At 40.7% G+C, this 27,308-nt stretch overlaps 1 protein-coding gene across 1 annotated transcript; it reads right to left on the reverse strand.

Annotated features, from left to right (window-relative positions):
- Window positions 1-769: 769 nt before the first annotated feature.
- On the reverse strand, window positions 770-24,081 carry tent5ba (terminal nucleotidyltransferase 5ba). The gene is made up of 2 exons (XM_021596781.3): window positions 23,456-24,081; window positions 770-2,407 (listed from the first exon to the last, which is right to left on the reverse strand). The coding sequence occupies exons 1-2, from the start codon at window positions 23,606-23,608 to the stop codon at window positions 1,376-1,378; spliced, it is 1,185 nt and encodes a 394-aa protein (XP_021452456.1). The 5' UTR covers window positions 23,609-24,081; the 3' UTR covers window positions 770-1,375.
- Window positions 24,082-27,308: the final 3,227 nt, after the last annotated feature.

Here is a 27,308-nt window from a genome sequence, read left to right on the forward strand (position 1 = left end):
GCCCAGTTTAAGAAGTGGCACTCACTCAACAGACACTATGTTTTTCCACAGGCTAATTCCTGGAACTGGTCTGGGTTGTCTTAGTTGTCAGTATGTCATCAAGATAATCATAGCTACATTACCCTCTTAAAAGGGTGGACAGCTGCATTTTTGTTGTTATCTAGAGCAACTTACAGTCCCCACAGTTTTTATGGTGTAGAAATCCTATCCCTTTATGGGTAGTTAAAGATGCATGTACAACAGATGACAGGATCCATAAACTAGGAGCTATTTTGGTATTGTTAGGTTCTAATTCTCAGACTAAAAAACTCAGACACTATGAAAGCTTACCCAAGTTTATTCTTCCCAGAGGATCAATGCAGCTGCATTAGACAAAAACATTTTCACACAAGCACTGATATGTACACAAGCACTCCTACACATCGGTACAAACATCGTTCTTTACTGCTAGGGAGGACACTAGTGATACTAGTTTATGGATCCTGTAAACTTTTATTTCTCCCTTAATGTGACCTGACCTGAACCCCCCTCCATCACTAATCCATGGCTCTCTCCCCAATGCCTGCCACATTCCAAGCTTAATTGCACACTATATACGTTCCTCCTATAACCATTCCCTTCTGGTGTACACTCTAAACCTCAGCACTCCCTCAGTGACATGAATAAGTATATTTCATATTCTCAGAACCCAACAATATCAAGGCCTTTCTTTCCCATTTACACAGGCTATGCTTATAATACACATATTTCAGAATTTAAAAAACACGAGGATATTTTTTTTTTTTATTTATTTAAAATCGCATGAAGATGAATGTCTGTTCCTGAAAAGAGATTTGGAGTAATCTAGGCAACACAAACCCCTAAAAAAAAAAACACAGCTCTCACTTTACAGAGGCATTTTTGAAAATTGCTCAGATCATTTTAGGCACTTGGAATCACAATAATCCCTTCTGTTCTGAACAAAATACATATTTGGTCCTGTAACTGTTGTTTAAAAAATAACTGAAGCAGCAGTCTGAAAATAAAGCTTCATAGTTTGTTTCTTCCAAAATCAATGTTTTTATTTTCTTATTTAAAAAAAATCTAAGATTTCTTTCTCACTTAAGGAACTACTTCAACATTCTTGTTACATGTGAAAAGGACCGTCAACTTAACAAACGTTGTGTGAGGAGAAATACAATTGTTGAGAGAAGATTGGCTAAAATCATACAGCAGTAAAGGATCGTTTCAGTCAAGTCACATTTCCATTTGCTTAGTTTATTTATTTATTTTGAAAGACAAAGAGCAATGCTGCCATTCCGCAGCTCCAACCCAATGGAGAGAAACATTGGATGCCACATCCACATCCACCTCTGCCCTGCACATGCTTGTTAGCTCAGTTACAGTGCAGCCAAGTATGGTGAGAGTTACTGTAGTGAACTAGCGGTGGCTGTGGCTGCACATGTGCTATGTAGTAATTGCTGAAGTTGATGTCACGCACGTAGGGTGCGGGCTGGTAGAAGCAGGTGACGTTGGTCACCGTGGGGATGGCGTTCTGCTCAGCCAGCACCTGTAGCGCCAACATAGAGATGAGGCTGAGCGTCTGGCGCCGCTCATGGCCCATCAGACACACAGTGCTTTCATTCACCACCTGGTGCAGAGTCATCAGGCACTCATAGCGCTTGTGCTCCATGCCGGCAAAGTGGTTCTGCAGGTAGGCCTCCAGCTTACGCTGCTGCTCGCAGATGTCAGAGAAGTCGATGAAGAAGCGCGAGCACATGTAGCGCTGCAGAGCCTTCATCTCTGTTTCACAGATGGGCCTGAACCCCTGCGCCAGCAAGTGGCAGTACTTAAGTAGCCCCCCGCCTCGGATCTCCTCGGGGCTGCGCGTGGCAATGATCCGCTGACACAGATGACCGATGGCACCCTCAAAGTCCCCATACACACTCTCCCCAATCACGGTGGGGTGGAAGCTCTCGGACATGGCCGTCTCTGAGCAGTGGTCAAACAGCAGCAGCGAGTCCAAGCCAATCTGGAAGGAGTCCACACTGAATTCAAACTGCCGCCTGAGAGAGTCCACGAACTTGAGCTCCACATTCTTGCCCGTGTTGTTGGACAGTGAGATGAGGCTCCAGCGGTCTGTGTCGTTGCATACTTTCACCAGTTTCTGCACGTAGGCCTCTTTAAGGGTCAGCGGCGAGATGCGCTCCTTTCTGACCCCCGCTGGTAGGAAGTCCAATAGGCAGTCCATTACCACGTCCTTGACTAGCCGGAAAGCCTGGTCGTCCTTCAGAGACACACCGAAGATCAGGTCCAGGTCCTTGTAGCCCATGCCAGTGTCCTGGTAGAGCACGTGGCTGGCTGCAGAGCCGTTCAGCCGCACGTCTCGTACTGACACGCCCCTCTCCTCCAGCCGCGCCCGCACCACCTGGGTAAAGGAGACAGAGTATGTATTAGACATACGCTCAAACGCTTTTCATTTTTATGTTCAATTACAAAAAATACATTTCTGAAGTAATATAAATGTAATTGGTTATGTGCCAGACCACCTGCCTCCTCCTTGCCAACATTATTCAACCAAAGCACACACACACACACACACACACACACACACGGACGTGCAAAGACTCAAGTAAACATCTTGAGACATTTCTCAATAAGTTCCAACATGGGCCTCTGGAAAAGTCAATAGGCTGTGTAAGCACTAGGCAGAGATCAATACACTGCTCACGAAAATACATTTAATCATCACCGCCATCAGTTTGAATGGAAACTAACAGGCCCAGAAGGATAGCAGAAGAGTTAGGACTACTCACTGAGGATCTGACTCACTGTCTGGGTCATGCCTGTTTCACAAGGGCCATGTTCAGTAGGAACAAAATTAAATAAGAAAAACGAATTTTCGGTTTCCATTGCAAAACTTTTTCAAACGCTTTCTGTTGCATGCTTTAATGAACACAACCCAGACGGCAGCAGTTAGTGCTATAGGATTTATACCCCTGCACTGCGATTCACACCGGTAGTAAGCGCTTGCCTTAGCATAGGCCCTAGTGGAGCAGACAATGAGAAAATCTTGCTCCAATCTCCACAACCGTTGGGTCAAAGGTTTCACTTTCAGAGGCCCGGTGATCTGCAGGACCAGTTCAGCAAAGAGACCGCCACAATCATCTGTGAAGAGGGTGTCCCAAGTCTGACATCACTGGGTCTATGCTCCATAGTTAGATAGTGGTAGGAATGGCACGCTAACAGACACTGGCAGTCACACTGAGAAAGTGTGTCTAGAAGACCTCAGGAAATACAAAGATGTGGCACTAACAGCACACTCTAAAGCTAAACTCAATCCACTTGGTGGGTTGGCACCATTAAAATGCACAGTTCGTGCATGTAAAGGAAACATGTAATTTACTCTTAAAATCCAAAGAGCTCTTTCGGTTAAGAATCGGTGTAACTTGCATTTGAAAGTGATCACAGCTTTCAGTCAGAATCCTCAACACTCTCAATAAGGCTTTAGCACAGGCAGATATGTAAGCTAGATGCTAGGAAATGTGTAGTCTACATTTCACCAATTTAAAAAAATTATGGTAGAACATGGTAGGCTGTACTACCATGTTCTACCATACATTTTTTAACTGATTTTGCATGTAACAATATGCAGTAAAATGCAATGAAATACAGAGAAACTTTTAATTTAAGAATTAATCATTTTAGCTAATGTTTATAAAAAGCCCACACACTGATAGGTGTGTAAATAGCTCATCCAATCTACCTACCTCATCCCCAATCTTTTCTCATTTACTTTTTTGCTCAACAGTATTTCTAATTGCACATCATCATCTGCACATCTATCACTCCAGTGTTAGTTTACTAAATTGTAATTACATCGCCACTATGGCCTATTTATTGCCTTACCTCATCACGCCGTTTGAACACACAGTATATAGACTTTTTTTCTATTGTGTTTTTGACTGTATGTTTGTTTATTCCATGCGTAACTCTGTGTTGATGTTTGTGTCACACTGGTTTGCTTTATCTTGGCCAGGTCTCAGTTGTAAATAAGAAAAAAAATTCCTTAAAAAATATCAAAGAGCAAACAATCTTAAATACAACTGGAAACTGGACTAACCTATTGTACAGATCCTACACATATTATATCTCAAGTACTTGCATCACACTTTAGCAAAACACCTCTCCAACTCTTACCTCCCTACCTCCTCCCATTGCAGCCTTCAAATCTCCTCGTCCTGACAGATTAGTGTCAGTCTGACAGTAATTAACACTCTCATCATGTCCATCAGATCATAAGCTGCCTCTATTTATACATAATGGGTTAGGCTGCAGACAGACAAAGGCCTGCAGTTTCATTCAACAGTACACCCCTAAGCGCATAGACATACATCATGGGCTCTACAGCAAAGACAGACATGGGCTCCATGATTGGTATGTATATAATTAAAGCTAATTGAATGGTGTGGGTCACCTTAATGCCAAATGATATTAAATTCTTAGTAACTTTTTGATCAGTAGCCTTATATTGCTTTTTGCAACAAAGTAGCAGTGTCCAGTCAGATTACAGTTATCAATTGGACAGGGACTACAGATGCTGTGAAACTAGACTCAACACTTAATAGTGCATTCAGAAATGTTTCATACCTCTTGACTTCATACCCCTAGATTTTGTCGGGTTACAGCTTGAATTCAAATGAATTAATATAATCTTTTTCTCACCCATTTATTGAAAATGTAATACAGAAAGCAAATTTACATACAGTTGCTAGTGTAATTTAATTATGCCAATGTGCTTTCATTAATTGAAAACCCTTAATCTATTTTATGAGAATTTGTAAGATTCTTGTTTGCATAAAATAGATGGAGACGTGTCTTTTCAATAATAGGTAACAGAATTTATTCTCGGAGCGCGCTGCCACTTTACCACGAGCAACAGTTTATATACAAATCATGATGTCATTTCATTGCTAAACAGAATCCCCTCCTCTCGACCGGGACAAAGTGAGGTGAAAAGTTCATTCTAACTTACTAACACACTCCCAGGTAACTTTTGACCCCTCAACATTATCGATCAACACTGAGCTGACAGTTCTAATTAACAGAAAACTTAGGAATGCACTCACTGTCTTATCTAAAAACCCCAGAGCTCAGTTCCGTAGGTTCAACCATAAGCTAACGACCTTATGTGTTTACACAGTCCACAACCCATTCGTTTCTTCCTAGTTGGAATGGTGTTCATTAACTTGAATTACTCCTTGTCCGTGTCTCACAATCCCTTCTTATGAACTCATATTGTTAATCAGACATAATAAAACAGAGTATAAGTTTTACTTAGTTACAGTTCCATTTAAAATGATTTGTTCAGTCATTTAATCATAACTTTTCCAACAACAGTACCAGTAAAAAGTTTGGGCACCTACTTATTCCAGGGTTTTTCTTTATTTTTTACTATTTTCTACATTGTAGAATAATAGTGAAGTCATCAAATCTATGAAATAACACATATGGAATCATGTAATAACCAAAACTTGTAGTAACCAAAATTTGTTGGCATTTACGTATAACTTTTTGGGTCAGAGTGCGTGTGTGTTTAAACTATTTCAGTCTACTAGAATGCTTAAAAGGCCGCTAAAATGTTAAAATATCTCTATCCTTTTTTGGCAAGGAGGATATCGGTATCAGCCAAAAATGTCATATCGGTGCATCCCTAGTCACAAACTTGAAACATGACATTCAATAAGATTTGCAGAAGTCCATTTACAACTATTAATATTCTGCTGTGAATCAAAAACACACTTGCAGATTTATCTGCACACACTTGTCACGTTACCAAGAGATTCATAAGCTTATAGAAAGTTTTGTACGTTGGTATAAAAATATTTGCAGTATTGCTGCAACCATTGGCTGGATTGTTCCATCAATCAAATCTAAGGAAGTAGCTTGAAGAGGAGAAGTCATGTCTACAAAGTAACGGTAATTTGTTTAACAATGGTACATTTCAGATTAAATTGACAGCAGCTCATTTTTATATATATTTATTTTTATTTCACCTTTATTACATCTTAGAGATAAGAGTTCCGCCAAATGTAAATCATGGAGCGCCGTGTGTCATGACCGTGTCTTATATCGGCTGAAAACTTAAATTCTTGTTAATATAACTGCACTATCCAATTTAGAGTAGCTATTACTGCGAAAAAATTCCATGCTATTGTTTGAGGAGAGCTCCTAACAACAAAACACTTTTTTCACGGCGACAGGTTTGATAAATTCACCTCTGAAGTTGAAATGTGTACTTACATTCTGAAATCTTTCTCTGATTTATCATCCCAAGGGTCCCAGAAATAATATTAAGTTTAGTTGTTAGATATGCCCTCAATCTCACACAAATTATCAATGAACCTACCAGGTACCTCCCCAAAGCCTTAAACATGGGCACCCTCATAGATATCATCCTAACCAACTTCCCCTCTAAATACACCTCTGCTGTCTTCAACCAAGATCTCAGCGATCACTGCCTCATTGCCTGCATCCGTAATGGGTCAGCGGTCAAACGACCTCCTCTCATCACTGTAAAACGCTCCCTGAAACACTTCAGCGAGCAGGCCTTTCTAATCGACCTGGCCGGGGTATCCTGGAAGGATATTGACCTCATCCCGTCAGTAGAGGATGCCTGGATATTTTTTTAAAATGCCTTCCTAACCATCTTAAATAAACATGCCCCATTCAAGAAATTTAGAACCAGGAACAGATATAGCCCTTGGTTCTCCCCAGACCTGACTGCCCTTAACCAACACAAAAACATCCTATGGCGTTCTGCATTAGCATCGAACAGCCCCCGTGATATGCAGCTGTTCAGGGAAGCTAGAAACCATTATACACAGGCAGTTAGAAAAGCCAAGGCTAGCTTTTTCAAGCAGAAATTTGCTTCTTGCAACACTAACTCAAAAAAGTTCTGGGACACTGTAAAGTCCATGGAGAATAAGAACACCTCCTCCCAGCTGCCCACTGCACTGAAGATAGGAAACACTGTCACCACTGATAAATCCACCATAATTGAAAATTTCAATAAGCATTTTTCTACTGCTGGCCATGCTTTCCACCTGGCTACTCCTACCCCTGTCAACAGCACTGCACCCCCAACAGCAACTCGCCCAAGCCTTCCCCATTTCTCCTTCTCCCAAATCCATTCAGCTGATGTTCTGAAAGAGCTGCAAAATCTGGACCCCTACAAATCAGCCGGGCTAGACAATCTGGACCCTTTCTTTCTAAAATTATCTGCCGAAATTGTTGCCACCCCTATTACTAGCCTGTTCAACCTCTCTTTCGTGTCGTCTGAGATTCCCAAAGATTGGAAAGCAGCTGCGGTCATCCCTCTCTTCAAAGGGGGGGACACTCTTGACCCAAACTGCTACAGACCTATATCTATCCTACCATGCCTTTCTAAGGTCTTCGAAAGCCAAGTCAACAAACAGATTACCGACCATTTTGAATCTCACCATACCTTCTCTGCTATGCAATCTGGTTTCAGAGCTGGTCATGGGTGCACCTCAGCCACGCTCAAGGTCCTAAACGATATCTTAACCGCCATCGATTAGAAACATTACTGTGCAGCCGTATTCATTGATCTGGCCAAGGCTTTCGACTCTGTCAATCACCACATCCTCATCGGCAGAATCAACAGCCTTGGTTTCTCAAATGATTGCCTCGCCTGGTTCACCAACTACTTCTCTGATAGAGTTCAGTGTGTCAAATCGGAGGGTCTGTTGTCCGGACCTCTGGCAGTCTCTATGGGGGTGCCACAGGGTTCAATTCTTGGACCGACTCTCTTCTCTGTATACATCAATGAGGTCGCTCTTGCTGCTGGTGAGTCTCTGATCCACCTCTACGCAGACGACACCATTCTGTATACTTCCGGCCCTTCTTTGGACACTGTGTTAACAACCCTCCAGGCAAGCTTCAATGCCATACAACTCTCCTTCCGTGGCCTCCAATTGCTCTTAAATACAAGTAAAACTAAATGCATGCTCTTCAACCGATCGCTACCTGCACCTACCCGCCTGTCCAACATCACTACTCTGGACGGCTCTGACTTAGAATACGTGGACAACTACAAATACTTAGGTGTCTGGTTAGACTGTAAACTCTCCTTCCAGACCCATATCAAACATCTCCAATCCAAAGTTAAATCTAGAATTGGCTTCCTATTTCGCAACAAAGCATCCTTCACTCATGCTGCCAAACATACCCTTGTAAAACTGACCATCCTACCAATCCTCGACTTTGGCGATGTAATTTACAAAATAGCCTCCAATACCCTACTCAACAAATTGGATGCAGTCTATCACAGTGCAATCCGTTTTGTCACCAAAGCCCCATATACTACCCACCATTGCGACCTGTACGCTCTCGTTGGCTGGCCCTCGCTTCATACTCGTCGCCAAACCCACTGGCTCCATGTCATCTACAAGACCCTGCTAGGTAAAGTCCCCCCTTATCTCAGCTCGCTGGTCACCATAGCATCTCCCACCTGTAGCACACGCTCCAGCAGGTATATCTCTCTAGTCACCCCCAAAACCAATTCTTTCTTTGGCCGCCTCTCTTTCCAGTTCTCTGCTGCCAATGACTGGAACGAACTACAAAAATCTCTGAAACTGGAAACACTTATCTCCCTCACTAGCTTTAAGCACCAACTGTCAGAGCAGCTCACAGATTACTGCACCTGTACATAGCCCACCTATAATTTAGCCCTATCAACTACCTCTTTCCCAACTGTATTTTATTTATTTATTTATTTATTTTGCTCCTTTGCACCCCATTATTTTTATTTCTACTTTGCACATTCTTCCATTGCAAAAGTACCATTCCAGTGTTTTACTTGCTATATTGTATTTACCTTGCCACCAAGGCCTTTTTTGCCTTTACCTCCCTTCTCACCTCATTTGCTCACATTGTATATAGACTTGTTTATACTTTATTATTGACTGTATGTTTGTTTTACTCCATGTGTAACTCTGTGTTGTTGTATCTGTCGAACTGCTTTGCTTTATCTTGGCCAGGTCGCAATTGTAAATGAGAACTTGTTCTCAACTTGCCTACCTGGTTAAATAAAGGTAAAATAAAAATAAATAAATAAATAAAAAATAAAATCCTTTTTCAGATCCATAAAAAAGGTCCATATGGCATGCACGATCGATTTTGTATTTCCACTCATTCAATTTGCAAAGAAGGGAATCTGAAAATTTTACCCTAAACGTTGTTTCAACCAGTCAAATTACATATTTATTTTTTCCTCAGAGATCCTAGAACGTAACCAGACTTCACTATATCATGAGGAGAGTAGTATATCCTATAGGACACCAAATTTGGTCAGAGAGCGACGCCTAATGACACAGGCGGTCTTCACTTGATTGACTAACTTTGTCAAATAAGCACCAATCAGGGTCAAACAAAGCTAGCTAGATAGCCAATGAGCTGGGCTTTGCGGTATTATGCGGAAACCCCGTATCTGTCGCAAAATGTTGCTGCTGACCTTTGACAGCAAGCCTTTTCCTTTTAGACAAAAATTGCAAGAATATGGAGAGTTATGAAGTTTTGAAAACGGGGTGTTTTGCTAATGTTGAACTTACAATATGGCTATTAATACTGGAAGAGCTAAATCAAAGTCTAAGTATACAGATTTGACAACATTCTTACAGATAAATGTAATGCAAATGTAAATGTGGCCTTCACGATTAGCCCAAATGTACCTGGGTGACTTCACTCTAAATGTCAAGTAGCTTGCTCCTACTTCAAGTTATCAGTTTGAAACTTTGCACATACACTGCTGCCCTCTTGTGGACACCATCAGAATTACAACCAGAGTGATGGCTAGATTTGGGACCTTTCTGTTGCGTTTCAAAGATGGTTGTAGGAAGAAAAAAAATGTTGTTTTTTTCATTGTATATTATTCTACAAGATCTATTGTGTTATATTCTCCCACATTCAATTCACAAATCCACAAACTTCAAAGTGTTTCCTTTCAAATGGTACCAAGACTATGCATATATTTTGCTACAGGGCCTGAGCTACAGGCAGTTAGATTTAATATGTAATTTTAGGCGAAAATTTAAAAAAAGGGGGGCTATCCCGATTAACCAGTTAGGCAGTTTACAACTGCGACCTGGCCAAGATAAAGCAAAGCAGTGCAACAAAAACAACAGAGTTAAACATGGGATAAACAAACGTATAGTAAAGAACACAATAGAAAAAATCTGTATACAGTGTGTGCAAATTAAGTAAGAAGGTAAGTCAATAAATAGGCCATAGTGGCGAAGTAATTACAATTTAGCAATTAACACTGAAGTGATAGATGTGCAGATGAGGATGTGCAAGTAGAAATACTGGTGTGTAAAAAAGCACAAAAACAAATATGGGACGAGATAGGTAGTTGGTTGGATGGGCTATTTACAGATGGGCTGTGTACAGCTGCAGTGATCGGTAAGCTGCTCTGACAGCTGATGCTTAAAGTTAGTGAGGGAGATATAAGTCTCCAACTTCAGTGATTTTTGCAATTCAATCCAGTCATTGGCAGCAGAGAACTGTAAGGAAAGGCTGCCAAAGGAGGTGTTGGCTTTGGGGATGACCAGTGAAATATACCTGCTGGAGTGCGCGCTACGGGTGGGTGTTGCTATGGTGACCAGTGAGCTGAGATAAGGCGGAGCTTTATCTAGCAAAGACTTATAGATGACCTGGAGCCAGTGGGTTTGGTGACGAATATGAAGCGAGCACCAGCCAACGAGAGCATACAGGTCGCAGTGGTGGGTAGTATATGGGGCTTTGGTGACAAAACGGATGGCACTGTGATAGAATGAATCCAATTGGCTGAGTAGAGTGTTGGAGACAATTTTGTAAATAACATCGCCGAAGTCAAGGATCAGTAGGATAGTCCGTTTTACGAGGGTATGTTTGGCAGCATGAGTGAAGGAGGTTTTGTTGCGAAATAGGAAGCCAATTCAGATGTAATTTTGGATTGGAGATGCTTAATATGAGTCTGGAAGGAAAGTTTACAGTCTAGCGAGACACCTATAGTTAGTCGGAAGTTTACATAAACTAGTTTTAATGACTCCGACCTAAGTGTTTCAACCACTCCACAAATTTCTTGTTAACAAACTATAGTTTTGGCAAGCCGGTTAGGCCATCTACTTAGTGCGTGACACAAGTCATTTTTACAACAATTGTTTACAGACAGATTATTTCATTTATAATTCACTATCACAATTCCAGTGGGTCAGAAGTTTACATACACTAAGATGATTGTGCCTTTTCAACAGCTTGGAAGGTTCCAGAAAATTATGTCACAACTTTAGAAGGTTCTGATTGACATCGTTTGAGTCAATTGGAGGTGTACCTGTGAATGCATTTCAAGGCCTACCTTCAAACTCAGTGCCTCTTTGCTTCACATCATGGGAAAATCAAAAGAAATCGGCCAAAAAAATATTGTAGACCTCCACAAGTCTGGTTCATCCTTGGGAGCAGTTTTCAAATGCCTGAAGGTACCACATTCATCTGTACAAACAATAGTACACAAGTATAAACACAGTGGGACCACGCAGCCGTCATACCTATCAGGAAGGAGACACATTCTATCTCCTAGAGATGAACGTACTGTGCAAATGAATCCCATAACAACAGCAAAGGACCTTGTGAAGATGCCGGAGGAAACAGGTACTAAAGTATCTATATCCACAGTACAACGAGTCCTTTATCGACATTATCATTATCAGCAAGGAAGAAACGAGTGCTCCAAAACAGCCATAAAAAAGCCAGACTACAGTTTGCAACTGCACATGGGGACAAAGATCATACTTTTTGGAGAAATTTCCTCTGGTTTGATGAAACAAAAATAGAACTGTTTGGCCATAATGACCATCGTTATGTTTGGAGGGAAAAGGGGGATGCTTGCAAGCTGAAGAACACCATCCCAACCATGAAGCACAGGGGTGGCAGCATCATTTTGTGGGGGTGCTTTGCTGCAGGAGGGACTGGTGCATCATGAGGAAGGACAATTATGTGGATATATTGAAGCAACATCAAGACATCCGTCAGGTTAAAGCTTGGTCGCAAATGGACAGTGACCCCAAGCATACAAAGTTGTGGCAAAATGGCTTATGGACAACCAAGTCAAGGTATTGGAGTGGCCATCAAAAAGCGTGTGCCACTCAAGGAGGCCTACAAACCGGACTCAGTTACACCAGCTCTGTCAGGAGGAACGGGCCAAAATTCACCCAACTTATTGTTGGAAGTTTGTGGAAGGCTACCCAAATACTAATTGAGTGTATGGCAACTTCTGACCAACTGGGAATGTGATGAAAGTAATAAAAGCTGAAATAAATAACTCTACTATTATTCTGACATTTCAAATTTTTTAAATAAAGTGGTGATCCTAACTGACCTAAGACAGGGAATTTTTACAAGGATTAAATGTCAGGAATTGTGAAAAACTGAGTTTAAATGTATTTGACTAAGGTGTATGTAAACTTCCGACTTCAACTGTAGGTATTTATAGTTGTCCACATATTCTAAGTCAGAACCATCCAGAGTAGTGATGCTAGTCGGGCGGGAGGGTTTGGGCAGCGATCGGTTGAAGAGCAGGCATTTTGTTTTACTAGCATTTGGAGGCCACGGAAGGAGTGTTGTATGGCATTGAAGCTTGTTTGGAGGTTTGATAACACAGTGTCCAAAGAAGTGTAATGACATTCATCCTAGCATTACTATCAACTGGCTAGCTTAAAAATCAGGAAGCTTTAAATGAGAGGAGAAAACAAATAAAATATTTGCTAGTTTAACCATCTTAAACATCATTTTCCTTATCGTCATTTCCGGTCACAACTTGTAAACTTGTTTACGTGCTGCTGTGCGGTTTGTTGCTAACATTTCTTTGCTACCTGCCAACTTTAAGATTTTTACTTTTTAATTACCGTTTAATATTTTTTATTTTTCTCCATTCAACTTTTTCACCCCGGACACTTTATCTGGACATGGTTCTACACGACCGCCACCACCCGAAGCTAACTAGTAACATTAACATTATGCTTTCTAAATGCAGTCGCTGTACTCATAATATACAGGAGAGCGATCGCCTTATGGCGAGGAAGCCCAGCTTCAGACGCAATCGTTTAGGCAAGGGTAATTTAAGTGTAGGAAAGGGACATTTAAGTGTAGGAAGGAATGAAACAGCGTCTGTGCCACCAATAAGTACAGATGGTAGCATAAATCCTCTCGCACGGTCCCCGCTGCTAGACAATTTTCTCATGGCTTCTGGAAGGAAATACTGTAGGAATGCTCAACCGGTGTCACTCATTCAGCCGACAGAAACATTCAACCCATTAAGCAACGAGTCGGAGTCAGAGTCCGAGTCTTCTCTGGTCTCTCCTCCACCCATTACCGGGTCTGAGACGCCGAAGCCTCCCACCATTAGCTCTGACAAATTGAACACCCTAGTCATTTCCCGAGAACACCCTAGTTCATTACCCATAGTATTAGACTTAAAAAATAATAATCAAGCGATCATACACTCTTTACCAGGGGTTAGGGCTACCGACGTTAAGGGTAATCTGAAGATGGTGCTGGCTAAGGCTAAAACTGGTGAGTGTAGAGAGTATAGGGATATTGTTATCCACGTTGGCACCAATGACGTTAGGATGAAAGAGTCAGAGGTCACCAAGCGCAACATAACTTCAGCGTGTAAATCAGATGGAAAGATCAGCATCGAGTAATTGTCTTTGGCCCCCTCCCAGTTAGGGGGAGTGATGAGCTCTACAGCAGTCTCAACTCAATCGCTGGTTGAAAACTTTTCTGCCCCTCCCACAATATAGAATTTGTAGATAATTGGCACTCTTCACCAACAAACAGGACCAAGCCTGGCTTGATGAGGAGTGACAGACTCCATCCTAGCTGGAGGGGTGCTCTCATCTTATCTATGAATGTAGTGCCCTGTCTAACTCAACTAGCTCCACAATAAGATAGGGTACAGGCCAGGCAGCAGGCTGTTAGCCACCCTGCCATCTAGTAGAGTCTGCCACTAGCATAGTCAGCTCAGCTATCCTCTTTGAGACTGTGTCTATGCCTCGATCTAGGATGAGCAAAACTAAACATGGCAGTGTTCGCCTTAGCAATCTTACTGGAATAAAGACCTCCTCCATTTCTGTCATTATTGAAAAAGATTGTGAAATCTCACATCTCAAAATAGGGCTACTTAAATGTTAGATCCCTCACTACCAAGGCAGTTATAGTCAATTAACTAATCACTGATCATAATCTTGATGTGATTGGCCTGTCTGAAACATGGCTTAAGCCTGATGAATTTAGTGTTAAATGAGGCCTCTCCTCCTGGTTACACTAGTGACCATATCCCCCGCACATCCCGCAAAATGCGGAGGTGTTGCTAACATTTACGATAGCAAATTTCAATTAAGAAAAAAAAAGTATGTTTTCATCTTTTGAGCTTCTAGTCATGAAATCTATACAGCCTACTCAATCACTTTTTATAGCTACTGTTTACAGGCCTACTGGGCCGTATACAGCGTTCCTCACTGAGTTCCCTTAATTCCTATCGGACCTTGTAGTCATGGCATATTCAAATATAAAAAATATATATTTTGGTGACTTTAATATTCACATGGAAAAGTCCACAGACCCACTCCAAAAGGCTTTCGGAGCCATCATCGACTCAGTGGGCTTTGTCCAACATGTCTCCGGACCTACTCACTGTCACAGTCATACTCTGGACCTAGTTTTGTCCCGTGGAATAAATATTGTGTATCTTAATGTTTATCCTCATAATCCTGTTCTATCGGACCACCATTTTATTACGTCTGCAATCGCAACAAATAATCTGCTCAGACCCCAACCAAGGATCATCAAAAGTCATGCTATAAATTCTCAGACAACCCAAAGATTCCTTGATGCTCTTCCAGACTCCCTCTGCCTACCCAATGACATTGTTGTAGTCCAATCTGTTAACCACCTAACTGAGGAACTCAATTTAACCTTGCGTAATACCATAGATGCAGTCGCACCCCTTAAAACAAAAAACATTTGTCATAAGAAACTGGTATACAGAATACCCAAGCCCTGAAGCAAGCTTCCAGAAAAATGGAACAGAAATGGCGCTACACCAAACTGGAAGTCTTCCGACTAGCTTGGAAAGACCGATACTGCATGGTACTTAGAGCCCTAACCCTAATCCTTAATTGAGGAGAATAAGAACAATCCTAAATGTATTTTTGATACTATCACAAAGCTAACTAAAAAGCAGCAATCCCCAAACTTTCACTTCAGCAGTGATAAATTCATGAAATTCTTTGACGAAAATATCATGATCATTAGAAATCAAATTACGGACTCCTCTTTAAATCTGCGTATTTCTCCAAAACTCGGTTGTCCTGAGTCTGCACAACACTGCCAGGACCTACGATCAAGGGAGACACTCAAGTTTTTTAATACTATATCTCGACACATTCATGAAAATAGTCTTGGCCTCTACACCTTCAAGCTGCATACTGGACCCTATTCCAACTAAACTACTGAAAGAGCTGCTTCCTGTGCTTGGCCCTCCTATGTTGAATATAATAAATGGCTCCCTATCCACCGGATGTGTACCAAACTAATTTAAAGTGGCAGTAATAAAGCCTCTTGAAAAATCAAACCTTGAGTCATGACCTGATTGCAGTTCGGCGTCATAACTGACTTCAGTAGAAAAATGTTAACCTTCGAACGTCACTGGATAAGTGTGCTCTTCATAGATGAATCCCGGTTTTAACAGTATCGGGAAGATGGCAGACCGCGTGGATGGCATTGTGTGGGCGAGCGGTTTGCTGATGTCAACGTTGTGAACAGAGTTCCCCATGGTGGTGGTGGGGTTATGGTATGGGGAGGCATAAGCTACGGACAACAAACAATTGCAATTTATCGATGGCCATTTTAATGCACAGAGATACCGTGATGAGATCCTGAGGGCCATTGTCGTGCCATTCACCTGCCTCCAACACCTAATGTTTCAGCATGATAATACACAAGGATCTGTGCACAATTCCTGGAAGTTGAAAATGTCCCAGTTCTTCCAGGAGATGGATCATGCTGCATGAGGCAAATGGGGGTCACACAAGATACTGACTGGTTTTCTGATCCACGCCTCTAGCTTTTTTTTTTTAAGGTATTCTATATATGACCAAAAGAGGCATAGCTGTATTCCCAGTCATGTGAAATCCATAGATTAGGCCCTAATGAATTGACTGATTTCCTTATACGAACTGTAACTCAGTAAAATCTTAAATTGTTGCATTTACATTTTCCTTCAGTATACAAGATATGCCACTAATATGAGGAGTGGAGAAGCCCTATGCACCATAAACATGTCTACTCATGGAGGAACTCCCTATCAAAGAGACTCAGAGGGTTTGGCAGGAGGCCCTGGGTCAATGGAAGGTCAAGGGTGAGAGGCTGAGGACTTAGGGGGAAATGAGATACAACTTGAACCACAGAGTAAGGCTGCCTTCAAACTAAAACGCATGTCCAATGCAGCTGTTTGGTCGGGGAAAACGCTGTTCTACGTTATTAATTGGCTGAACGAGAGTCTTTCCAACTTTTCTGACGGACAGCACAACACAAGCCTCTCCCCAACTGACCTCTCCCTTTGAACTAGAGGTCGACCGATTATAATTTTTCGACGCCGATACCGATTATTGGAGGACCAAAAAAAGCCGATACCGATTAATCGGACGATTTTGTTAATTTATTTGTAATAATGACAATTACAACAATACTGAATGAACACTTATTTTAACTTAATATAATACATCAATAAAAATGTAGCCTCAAATTTAGCCTCAAATTAATTAATAATGAAACATGTTCAATTTGGTTTAAATAATGCAAAAACAAAGTGTTGGAGAAGAAAGTAGAAGTGCAATAATGTGCCATGTAAAAAAGCTAACGTTTAAGTTCCTTGCTCAGAACATAAGAAAGCTGGTGGTTCCTTTTAACATGAGACTTCAATATACCAAGGTAAGAGGTTTTAGGTTGAGGTTAATATAGTATTTATATGACTATTTATCTCTATACGATTTGTATTTCATAGGCACTTTAGTATTGCCAGTGTAACAGTATAGCTTCCGTCCCTCTCCTCGCCCCTACCTGGGCTCGAACCAGGAACACATCGACAACAGCCACCCTCGAAGCATTGTTACCCATCACTCCACAAAAGCCGCGGCCCTTGCAGAGCAAGGGGAACAACTACTCCAAGTGTCAGAGCGAGTGACGTCTGAAATGCTATTAGCACGCACCCCGCTAACTAGCTAGCCATTTCACATCGGTTACACCAGCGTAATCTCGGGAGTTGATAGGCTTGAAGTCATAAGTAGTTCAATGCTTGAAGCACAGCGAAGAGCTGCTGTGTCACGCCCTGGTCTTAGTATTTTGTGTTTTCTTTATTATTTTGGTCAGGCCAGGGTGTGACATGGGTTATTTATGTGGTGTGTTTTGTCTTGGGTTTTTTTGTAGGTTATGGGATTGTGGTATAGTATAGTAGTCTAGGAAAGTCTATGGTTGCCTGGAGTGGTTCTCAATCAGAGGCAGGTGTTTATCGTTGTCTCTGATTGGGAACCATATTTAGGCAGCCATATTCTATGAGTGTTTTGTGGGTGATTGTTCCGGTCTCTGTGTTTGTTTGCACCAGATAGGGCTGTTTTGGTTTTTCACGTTACGTTTAGTGTTTTTGTATTGTTCATTATGTTTATTAAAGATGTTTAATAATAACCACGCTGTATTTTGTTCCTCCTTTCCTTCACCGGAAGAAAACCTTAACGTGCTGTTTGAATGAATGCTTACGAGCCTGCTGCTGCCTACCATCGCTCAGTCAGACTGCTCTATCAAATCATAGACTTGATTATAACATAATAACACAGAAATACAAGCCTTTGGTCATTAATATGGTCGAATCCGTAAACTATCATTTCGAAAACAAAACGTTTATTATTTCAGTGAAATTACGAACCGTTCCATATTTTATCTAACGGGGGGCATCCATAAGTCTAAATATTGCTATTACATTGTACAACCTTCAATGTTATGTCATAATTACGTACAATTCTGGCAAATTAGTTCGCAACGAGCCAGGCGGCCCAAACTGTTGCATATACCCTGACTCTGCGTGCAATGAACGCAAGAGAAGTGACACAATTTCACCTGGTTAATATTGCCTACTAACCTGTATTTCTTTTAGCTAAATATGCAGGTTTAAAAATATATACTTCTGTGTATTGATTTTAAGAAAGGCGTTGGTGTTTATGGTTAGGTACAGTCATGCAACGATTGTGCTTTTGTTAAATCATCCCCCGTTTGGCGAAGTCGGCTGTCTTTGTTAGGAAGAAATAGTCTTCACACAGGCCAGGCGGCCTAAACTGCTGCATATAACCTGACTCTGTTGCAAGAAGAGAAGTGACACAATTTACCTAGTTAAAATAAATGAATGTTAGCAGGCAATTTTAACTAAATATGCAGGTTTAAAAATATATACTTGTGTATTGATTTTAAGAAAGGCATTGACGTTTATGGTTAGGTACACGTTGGAGCAACGACAGTCCTTTTTCGCGAATGCGCACCGCCTCGATTATATGCAACGCAGAACAAGCTAGATAAACTAGTAATATCATTAACCATGTGTAGTTAACTAGTGATTATGATAGATTTGTTTTTTTATAAGATAAGTTTAATACTAGCTAGCAACTTACCTTGGCTTACTGCATTCGCGTAACAAGCAGGCTCCTCAAGGAGTGCAATGAGAGTCATGTGGTTAGAGCATTGGACTAGTTAATCTAAGGTTGCAAGATTGAATCAGTGAGCTGACAAGGTAAGAATCTGTCGTTCTGCCCCTGAAAAAGGCAGTTAACCCACCGTTCCTAGGTCATTGAAAATAAGAATGTGTTCTTAACTGACTTGCCTAGTTAAATAAAGGTGTAAAAAAATATATATTTAAAAAAAATAGGCCAAATCGGTGTCCAAAAACACAGATTTCCGATTGTTATGAAAACTTGAAATCGGCCCTAATTAATCGGCCAGTCTGATTAATCGGTCGACCTCTACTTTGAACGCCATTGGGATGCTGTGTCTTTTACGCATCCATGTGTCTGATTGGAAGGCACCCTTGTAGTCCTCAATAATCAACAATGTAAATGTTAACTCGCTCTTTCAATTGCATTCAGTACCTCTATCCATCTCTCTATATTCCTAGGACCTCCAGAACCTTCTGACCAACTACCTGCGATCTCTCCAGATCAGAGAAGTATGCACTCTGTAAACTATGTAAACCTCCTTCGCTATGGCCGTCTGTGTGATGACATATTTAATTGTACCTTTATTTTACTAGGCAAGTCAGTTAAGAACAAATTCTTATTTCCAGTGAGCCAAACAAGCTAGAACCGCCACTGATCACAAGAGAACGTTCCTGACTTGAGGATGCTATAGCGACTGGCAAGTGACAACAGCAGATGACAATATCGCGCAAACACTATTGTCAACACATTATTTGAATAGTATGTTAACACTCACAGCAGAAATGTTGTCAAACGTATGTTCCCAAAACACTGTTGGGTAACAATTATTCTATTCCTATGAGTGGTGCCATAAGAAAGTCCAAAAAACACTAAACCTATTTAAAGAACATAAAATCAAGCTGATCTTCAGAGACTCATTCATGTTTGTTATTACACTTACTTTTCTTCAGAAGAGGCTTATAGAGTAAAATGTGAAGTTTTTGTTTGAACAGAACTGACGTGTGTCCAGTTTATTGGTAACTATTTCAGCAAGCAAATGGGGTTGTTATGAAAGTCAGGCTGGGAAGATGACATATGGTTCTCACTAATCCTGGGGAACACCCTGTTCCAAAATATGGAACAGCACCTGCATAGTCAATCAAGCATTTATCATAAAGGTTGAAAATATCCACTACCACATCCTAAAATCCTGGATTAATTAATCATGACTAACTACATAACTGTCAGTCAAATCAATGTTAATTGTTAAACCAGCTGGTATGATCTTTCAATTACATAACCACCATCCATCCCATGCATAAGAACATGTCTGATGTAGAGGGGGGCATTAATGAAAACCAGCAGACGGGGGCTGGAGATGTTTTTTTTTTTTTTGGAGAGTTACAGCAGGGTACTGGCCAGTCCAGATTATTTAACATGGTTAGTCTCATTGAGATAAAATCTATTTTTCAAGAGAGACCTGTACAGATAGCAGCACCACCTTGGTAGACACAACACAAGCCACTGTCTGGAAGGGGAGGACCATCCTCCTCAGTCAATTTCATAAAAATGTAAATGGTAAAACATTTAAAAAGTGATCATTTTTAGATAAAATTATACTAAATATAATCACGTCACCAAATAATTAAAACACTATTTTGCAAAGAAGATCTACAGTAGCCTCAACAGCACTCTGTAGGGTAGCACCATGATATAGCCGGAGTACAGCCATCTTCTGTCCTCCTCTGGGTACATTGACTTCAATACTAAACCTAGGAGGCTCATGGTTCTCAACCCCTTCCATAGACTTAGACAGTAATTATTATTATTTATTTTTTTTTGAATTTTTACCCCTTTTTCGTAGTATCCAATTGTTGTAGTAGCTACTATCTTGTCTCATCGCTACAACTCCCGTACGGGCTCGGGAGAGACGAAGGTTGAAAGTCATGCGTCCTCCGATACACAACCAACCAAGCCGCTGCTTCTTTAACACAGCGCACATCCAACCCGGAAGCCAGCCGCACCAATGCGCCGGAGGAAACACCGTGCACCTGGCCACCTTGGCTAGCGTACACTGCGCCCAGCCCGCCACAGGAGTCGCTGGTGCGCGATGAGACAAGGACACCCCTACCGACCAAACCCTCCCTAACCCGGGCGACGCTAGGCCAATTGTGCGTCGCCCCACGGACCTCCCGGTCGCGGCCGGTTACGACAGAGCCTGGGCGCGAACCCAGGACTCTGATGGCACAGCTGGCGCTGCAGTACAGCGCCCTTAACCACTGCGCCACTTACACAGTAATTATGACAACTTTCGGATGACGTCCTTCAGCATGAACTGACATGTTGTCCACCCAATCAAGTATCAGAGAATGAATCTAGTACTGAAAGCATAAACTACAGCTAGCTAGCACTGCAGTGTATAGAATGTGGTGAGTAGTTGACTCAAAGAGAGAGAAGGATAATAGTTGAACAAATTAATTTCTTCCAAAATTAAGGAGAAGCAAGAGAGAAATAAAGAAAGATTATTTTTTTCCACTTTCAGTTTCACTTACTTAGCAAATGCAGCTAGCTAGTTAAGGCTACTGAAACACCCTGCTCATACAGAGTGATACTATGTTAGTTAGCTGGCTATGACTTTCCAACACAAAAGTGGAACTCTTCCAAGTCAAGGTAAGCTTTTGGTATTACTAACTTATTGCCACCGGGGCCTGCCGGTGTAACTGCTTTCTGACTGTACACTGTAGCAGGTTTAATAACATGTTAGTTTTATTAGCTATGCTGACTATGAATATGCTGACTATGACGTCACTTTAACTAATATGGTGACAACAATGTAGGCTGTGTGTAGCAGTTCTGCTTGGAAAGGTTTTTTCACCTGATCCCATACAGCTGATGTGTTGTGCATTGAAGTCCACAAGCGAAGGGAAGAGGTGAGAGGAGTAGAGCGCATAGATGTGACGAGGAAGACAAAGTGGCTGCTATGAAAGTGAACTGTGTTTCAGGGTGTATTCATTCCGCTGATTCTGTTGAAAAAGTTTCTTAAACGGAAGCAAACGGAACAAAACGGGGATAACATACCTGAATTTGTCCAATAGAAACTCTCGTTTGCAACTGTTGGACTAATGATTACACACTATATAAGCTAGATGCAGGCAAGAGTGTGCACGACGGTATTTCATTTCATTGTCTGTCCATGTGTCACTGTCTGTGACCTCAAATTTCTCTCTCGACCTGTGTGCACCTACGTTGTAAACTTGCATTTATAGGCTAGGTTGTAGCAACCTCATGATGGGTATAGAGAAAATTTGAGTATCAAGTAGTAGCCTAAACGTATCGATGTTACATTGAACTGGGTGAATGGAATACGAATGAGAGTCATCCAATATGCTGTAATATGCTCATGAAAACAAAAATCATCCTCCCTTATCTTAATTGGCATTGACCGCCATTGTTCTCTAATGATACAAAATGACCGAGCCTTCTGCCACCGTCAATTGGAAAGGTATTGTCAATAGGCATATCAGAAAAGTGGAGTATATCAAAACTCCCATCTGGAAGGATATTAGAAACAGACCCATAATGGTGCAAGACACTTCCAGTCAAATGTGACTCATCAGTGGTAATTAATATACTATGGTGACTGATGACAAAGGGATTTGATGAGAGATTTGAGATTTGATGACATAAACTGTAGCAGCAAGGTAAATTAAGCGACCTGTTTTGTTAACTAACTGTATGAATCAGCACATTGCTGTAGGCTACTTATCTTTAAATACAGTTACAGAAATCTAAATTGTTGCAAAGAGTTACCGCAATGGCTATTGTTAATGGGTTAACACCTACTGAAGCTCACTACTGAACAGAGTGGAAGTCAACAGTAAAGGTCCTATATGGGGCAGGGTTGGAGTTCAGCTCACACTTTGACCTGAACTAGAGAATGACTATTGCTACAGTGAAGAGATATGAATGATGGGCATCAGTTTGGTCTCAGACTAGACGTACATGCATAGTACATTTAAATCGGAGGTACTCAACCTGGTATGATAAGTAACCAAACGTAACATATGGCAAGAACTAATGTTGGGTGGTTGGTCGGGGTGGATAGTGGGCATAAAAACGCAAACGTCGAGCAACCCTAAGGTTGCGGGTGCAAATCTTATCACGGACAACTTCAGCATTTTAGCAACTTTAGCTACTTACTACTTTTTAGCTACTTTGCATGTTAGCTAAACCTTCCCCTTACCATTTTGGCTAACCCTTTAATCTAAATTTAACCCTAACTCCTAGCCTAACTGATGTTAACCATCTAGCTAGAATTCGTAATATCATAAGCTTCGCAAATTCGTAACATATTGTACTTAAAAAAAAATCGTATCATACAAAATGAGTGATGGACATCCACAAATTAATGCATACTATACGAAAGGTAACACGCCATACTAAATGAGTATCTCGGATTGACATACAGAATAATACATCTTCTGTGACCAGGTCGGTCAGAGACATGGCTCCATCACTCAATAGAATATAGGTGAATAGACTACTTTAATATGCCATAGGGACATTTTATTTGCAACAAAGCACATGCATACTTGGCATACTAACAGTACATCACAAAACATGAAGCGATTCAGAGTAGACAGCATATACTCAGTATAGAAGTTGTGGCGCACGCGATATACCTGAACGATCTGCCGGGGTTGTAGAGAGAGTGTAGGGAAATTTCCGCGGCCGTGAATCGGGATTGCTTCTCTGATGATTGAGTTCAAACGACGTACCTGATCCCAAGACAGCACACAGAACCGCCTACTCTGATCCGATGTATCGCTTGACATGGCGATGTGGCACTGAACAGAGTTTAAAAATATATTGGAAAGAATGCGGTAGTCTAATCTTGCTGTATCACTCCCGGATCAATCGGTTGAGGTGTGCGTCTTAAAAATGCAGGGGGGAATAATGAATGGATGAGTTTGGTCAACCGTGGTAAATTCCAATAGCCTACAAATGTTCAGTATCCGTTTCCTCATTCAGCAAAGTAATGAAGACGTGATTGCTGTCAGATACTTGAAGTTTGAAATGCAAGACACGCTTAACTCTTTATCCACAGATGTTAAGCTGATCAGTCACAAGTTTGCAGCGAATCGTTATCCAAAAAGCTCATCCAAGGTCTATAAAGGCTCCTCATTTGCATAGAGGCTCTGATTTTTTTTGTTCACTCATTAATTATCAAGACCTTGCCTTGTTGCGAGTGCCACCAGTCAGTGCAGAGAAATGTTTGGCACAACCTGTGTACTAGTGACGCATTTCCAGAGCCTCCACCCCTTTCCATACTCACTGATATCCCCCAAGACATTGGGCGCGTTCGACATTGAGAGCAATAGAGTATTTTTGAAGGCACTAACTCCGCCATGGTTCGTTGGACAAATGCATTTCTGTAGGGTTTTTGGATAAACGCAGAAAATAAGGTATGTTGTAAACACAGGCTGAGGAGATCGTGTACATTGAGTCCTATGCGATAATCTTCATCAGCTAATGTCACTGTTTCTTAATTTTGTAAGTATTAATGTAATAAAAAAAGCACATAAAGCACATAAAAGGCTTCATAATTCATAAAGGTCATGTTAACGGACTGATATTATCTCATAGAACAAAACGTATAAGAGCTCCTAAGCCTGTGTTAACCTCAGATCTTATGTTTGGCATTTAATTAACACAAAACCCTATTCTTTCCCCATTCATTTCCACCATATGAATCGCTGAACAAACCAGAGGTAACTCATTTCCGTTTTTTAAGGACTAAAAGCTGGCAAACTCTATTGCAGCTGACATTAAACTCGAGTCGAGACCGACTAATCTACAAATCAACTTGCATCATAAATAACGAGTCAGTAGATCAGTTACAATTTACAATAAAATAAGTTGTTGTTCACTTACCATCATTAATAAGCTACCATCATTCTAAACATATGTCAAATTGTTTAGTTGGCAATGCCTCAGAGTTCTACATAGATTATGGTCATCATACAGTGCATTTGGAAAGTATTGAGACCCCTTGACTTTTTCCACATTTTATTACAGCCTTATTCTAAAATTTATGAAAATTATTATTAGTATTTATTTATTCAATCTACACACAATATCCCACAATGACAAAGCAAAAACAGGTTTTTATATTTTTTATTAAAAACAAAAAGCTGAAATATCACATTTACATAAGTATTCACACTTTACTCAGTACTTTGTTGAAGCACCTTTGACAGTGATTATAGCCTCGAGTCTTCTAAAAGGCATCATGCTACAAGCTTGGCACACCTGTATTTGGGAGTTTCTCCCATTATATAGCGTCACTGCACTGCTATTTTCAGGTCTCTCCAGAGATGTTCGATCAGGTTCATGTCCAGGCTCTGGCTGGGCCACTCAAGGACATTCAAAAACTTGTCCCAAAGCCACTCCTGTGTTGTCTTGGCTGTGTGCTTAAGGTCGTTGTCCTATTGGAAAGTGAACCTTCACCCCAGTCTGAGGTCCTGCTCGCTCTGGAGCAGGTTTTTCTCTGTAATTTGCTCCGGTGGTTTCTAAACTTCTTCCATTTAAGAATAATGAAGTGTGAACTGTGTTCTTGGGGACCTTCAATGGTACTCTTCCCCAGATCTGTGCCTCAACACAATCCTGTCTCGGAGTTCTACAAACGATTCCTTCGACCTCATGGCTTGGTTTTTGCTCTGACATGCACTGTCAACTGTGGGACCTTACATATACAGCACCAGTCAAAAGCAGTCCCACTAAGCGCAATTGAGATGGTTTGGGATGAGTTGGACTGCAGAGTGAAGGAAAATCAGCCAACAAGTGCTCAGCATATGTGAGAACTCATTCAAGACTGTTGGAAAAGCATTCTAGGTGAAGCTGGTTGAGAGAATGCCAAGAAGGTGAAAAGCTGTTATCAAGGCAAAAGGTGGCTACTTAAACAAATCAACATATATTTTAGATTTGTTTAACACTTTTTTGGTTACTACATGATTCCATATGTATTTTTTCACTATTATTCTACAATTTAGAAAATAGTACAAACAAAGAAAAACCCTATAATGAGTAGGTGTGTCCAAACTGTTGACTGGTACTGTATATCTTTTTTTTATTTGCAAAATAAATTATTAGGTATTGTGAGGAAAAACATGTATTTAATCAATTTGAGAATAAGGCTGTAATGTAATAAAATGTGGCAAAAGTCAAGGGGTTTGAATACTTTCCGAATGCTGACTATTTGTCAAAGCATACCATAACAATAATATCACAAGCATATAGTTACTGTGCAACATTTTATGCAAATGTATTGCCTTTTGATTATGTTGTTTACCTTGAGGTGCAAAAGCTAAGACTTGCAAAGCAAAAAGCATGGGCTAAGCCTACTGATGCTTAAACTACATAAGCGTTACATAACAGGAAACTCTTGAATATGAAACAAATGTTCTGTTTTCCAAGCGCACACAGCTTTCAAATTTCCATTATCAATAATGAGTGGCATTATGTGATATGGGGAGAAATGTAATCATTTTGCTGTAGTCTGAGTCAACTAATGGAAAATATCCACAAGCGTATCAGAAGAAGTCTATTTGCTGTACGTGGCACTTGTGAGTTTGTTTTGTACAGTCGTGTTTTGATTTCATTAATGTTGGAAGTCAATGATAACCGTTATGTGGAAAGCCATCATTCACATACAGCTTTCTGCTGCACTTTTCTATATACTTTCTGATACAGTATCACCAGCTGTTTCCACTCCCCTTCTTCATCTAAAGAACATGTTGTTCCCTTAATTCGTAGAATAACATAGAATACAAAGTACACATTTATCCTTTGGAATGTCATTAATCTTCTAAAAGTCAAAGCCAAGGGACCCCTTTAGGTCTAACAAAAACGAATTTAAAAGATTATTTCATAAAATATTGAATTTGGCCTTTACTGCTATGGCCCATAGAAATGCATTCAATAACACATTTATGAATGGCAAAAAAAGACTGCATAAAAAAATCATAAGGAATAAGGTTTTGAAACTACCTCCATATATTTCCATTCATTTGTATGAGTTACCTTCAGACGAGTCCCATGACACTTGTGGGGGTCGTCGAGCAAAACGGAGGAAACGATCATAGTATGTAGGCCAAACGGTTTGGACGCTACAGACGTTTTCGTGGTCTGACAAACACCGCTTTAGCTTGGCCACTGTCGTGTCTTTGGCATCATTAAAGTGAAGACAGTTATTTTATCAAATCAATTCTCTGTAATTATTATTACATGATTCAACTAATCATGTAAATGTAATTAACTAGGAAGTCGGGACACCAAGGAAAATCTTCAGATTACAAAGTTATAATTTTCTTAATATAACTCTTTAAATATCTGATTAATTAGTCTTCTAATTAATCAGATATTTTAATATTTGATCAATTAGTCTTCTAATTATGTCACACCCTGGTCTTAGTATTTTGTGTTTTCTTTATTATTTTGGTCAGGCCAGGGTGTGACATGGGTTATTTATGTGGT

The sequence above is a fragment of the Oncorhynchus mykiss genome, chromosome 3, assembly GCF_057628025.1.
Source record: "Oncorhynchus mykiss isolate SJ-2025 chromosome 3, ASM5762802v1, whole genome shotgun sequence".
In the NCBI taxonomy this organism is placed as follows: Eukaryota; Metazoa; Chordata; class Actinopteri; order Salmoniformes; family Salmonidae; genus Oncorhynchus; species Oncorhynchus mykiss.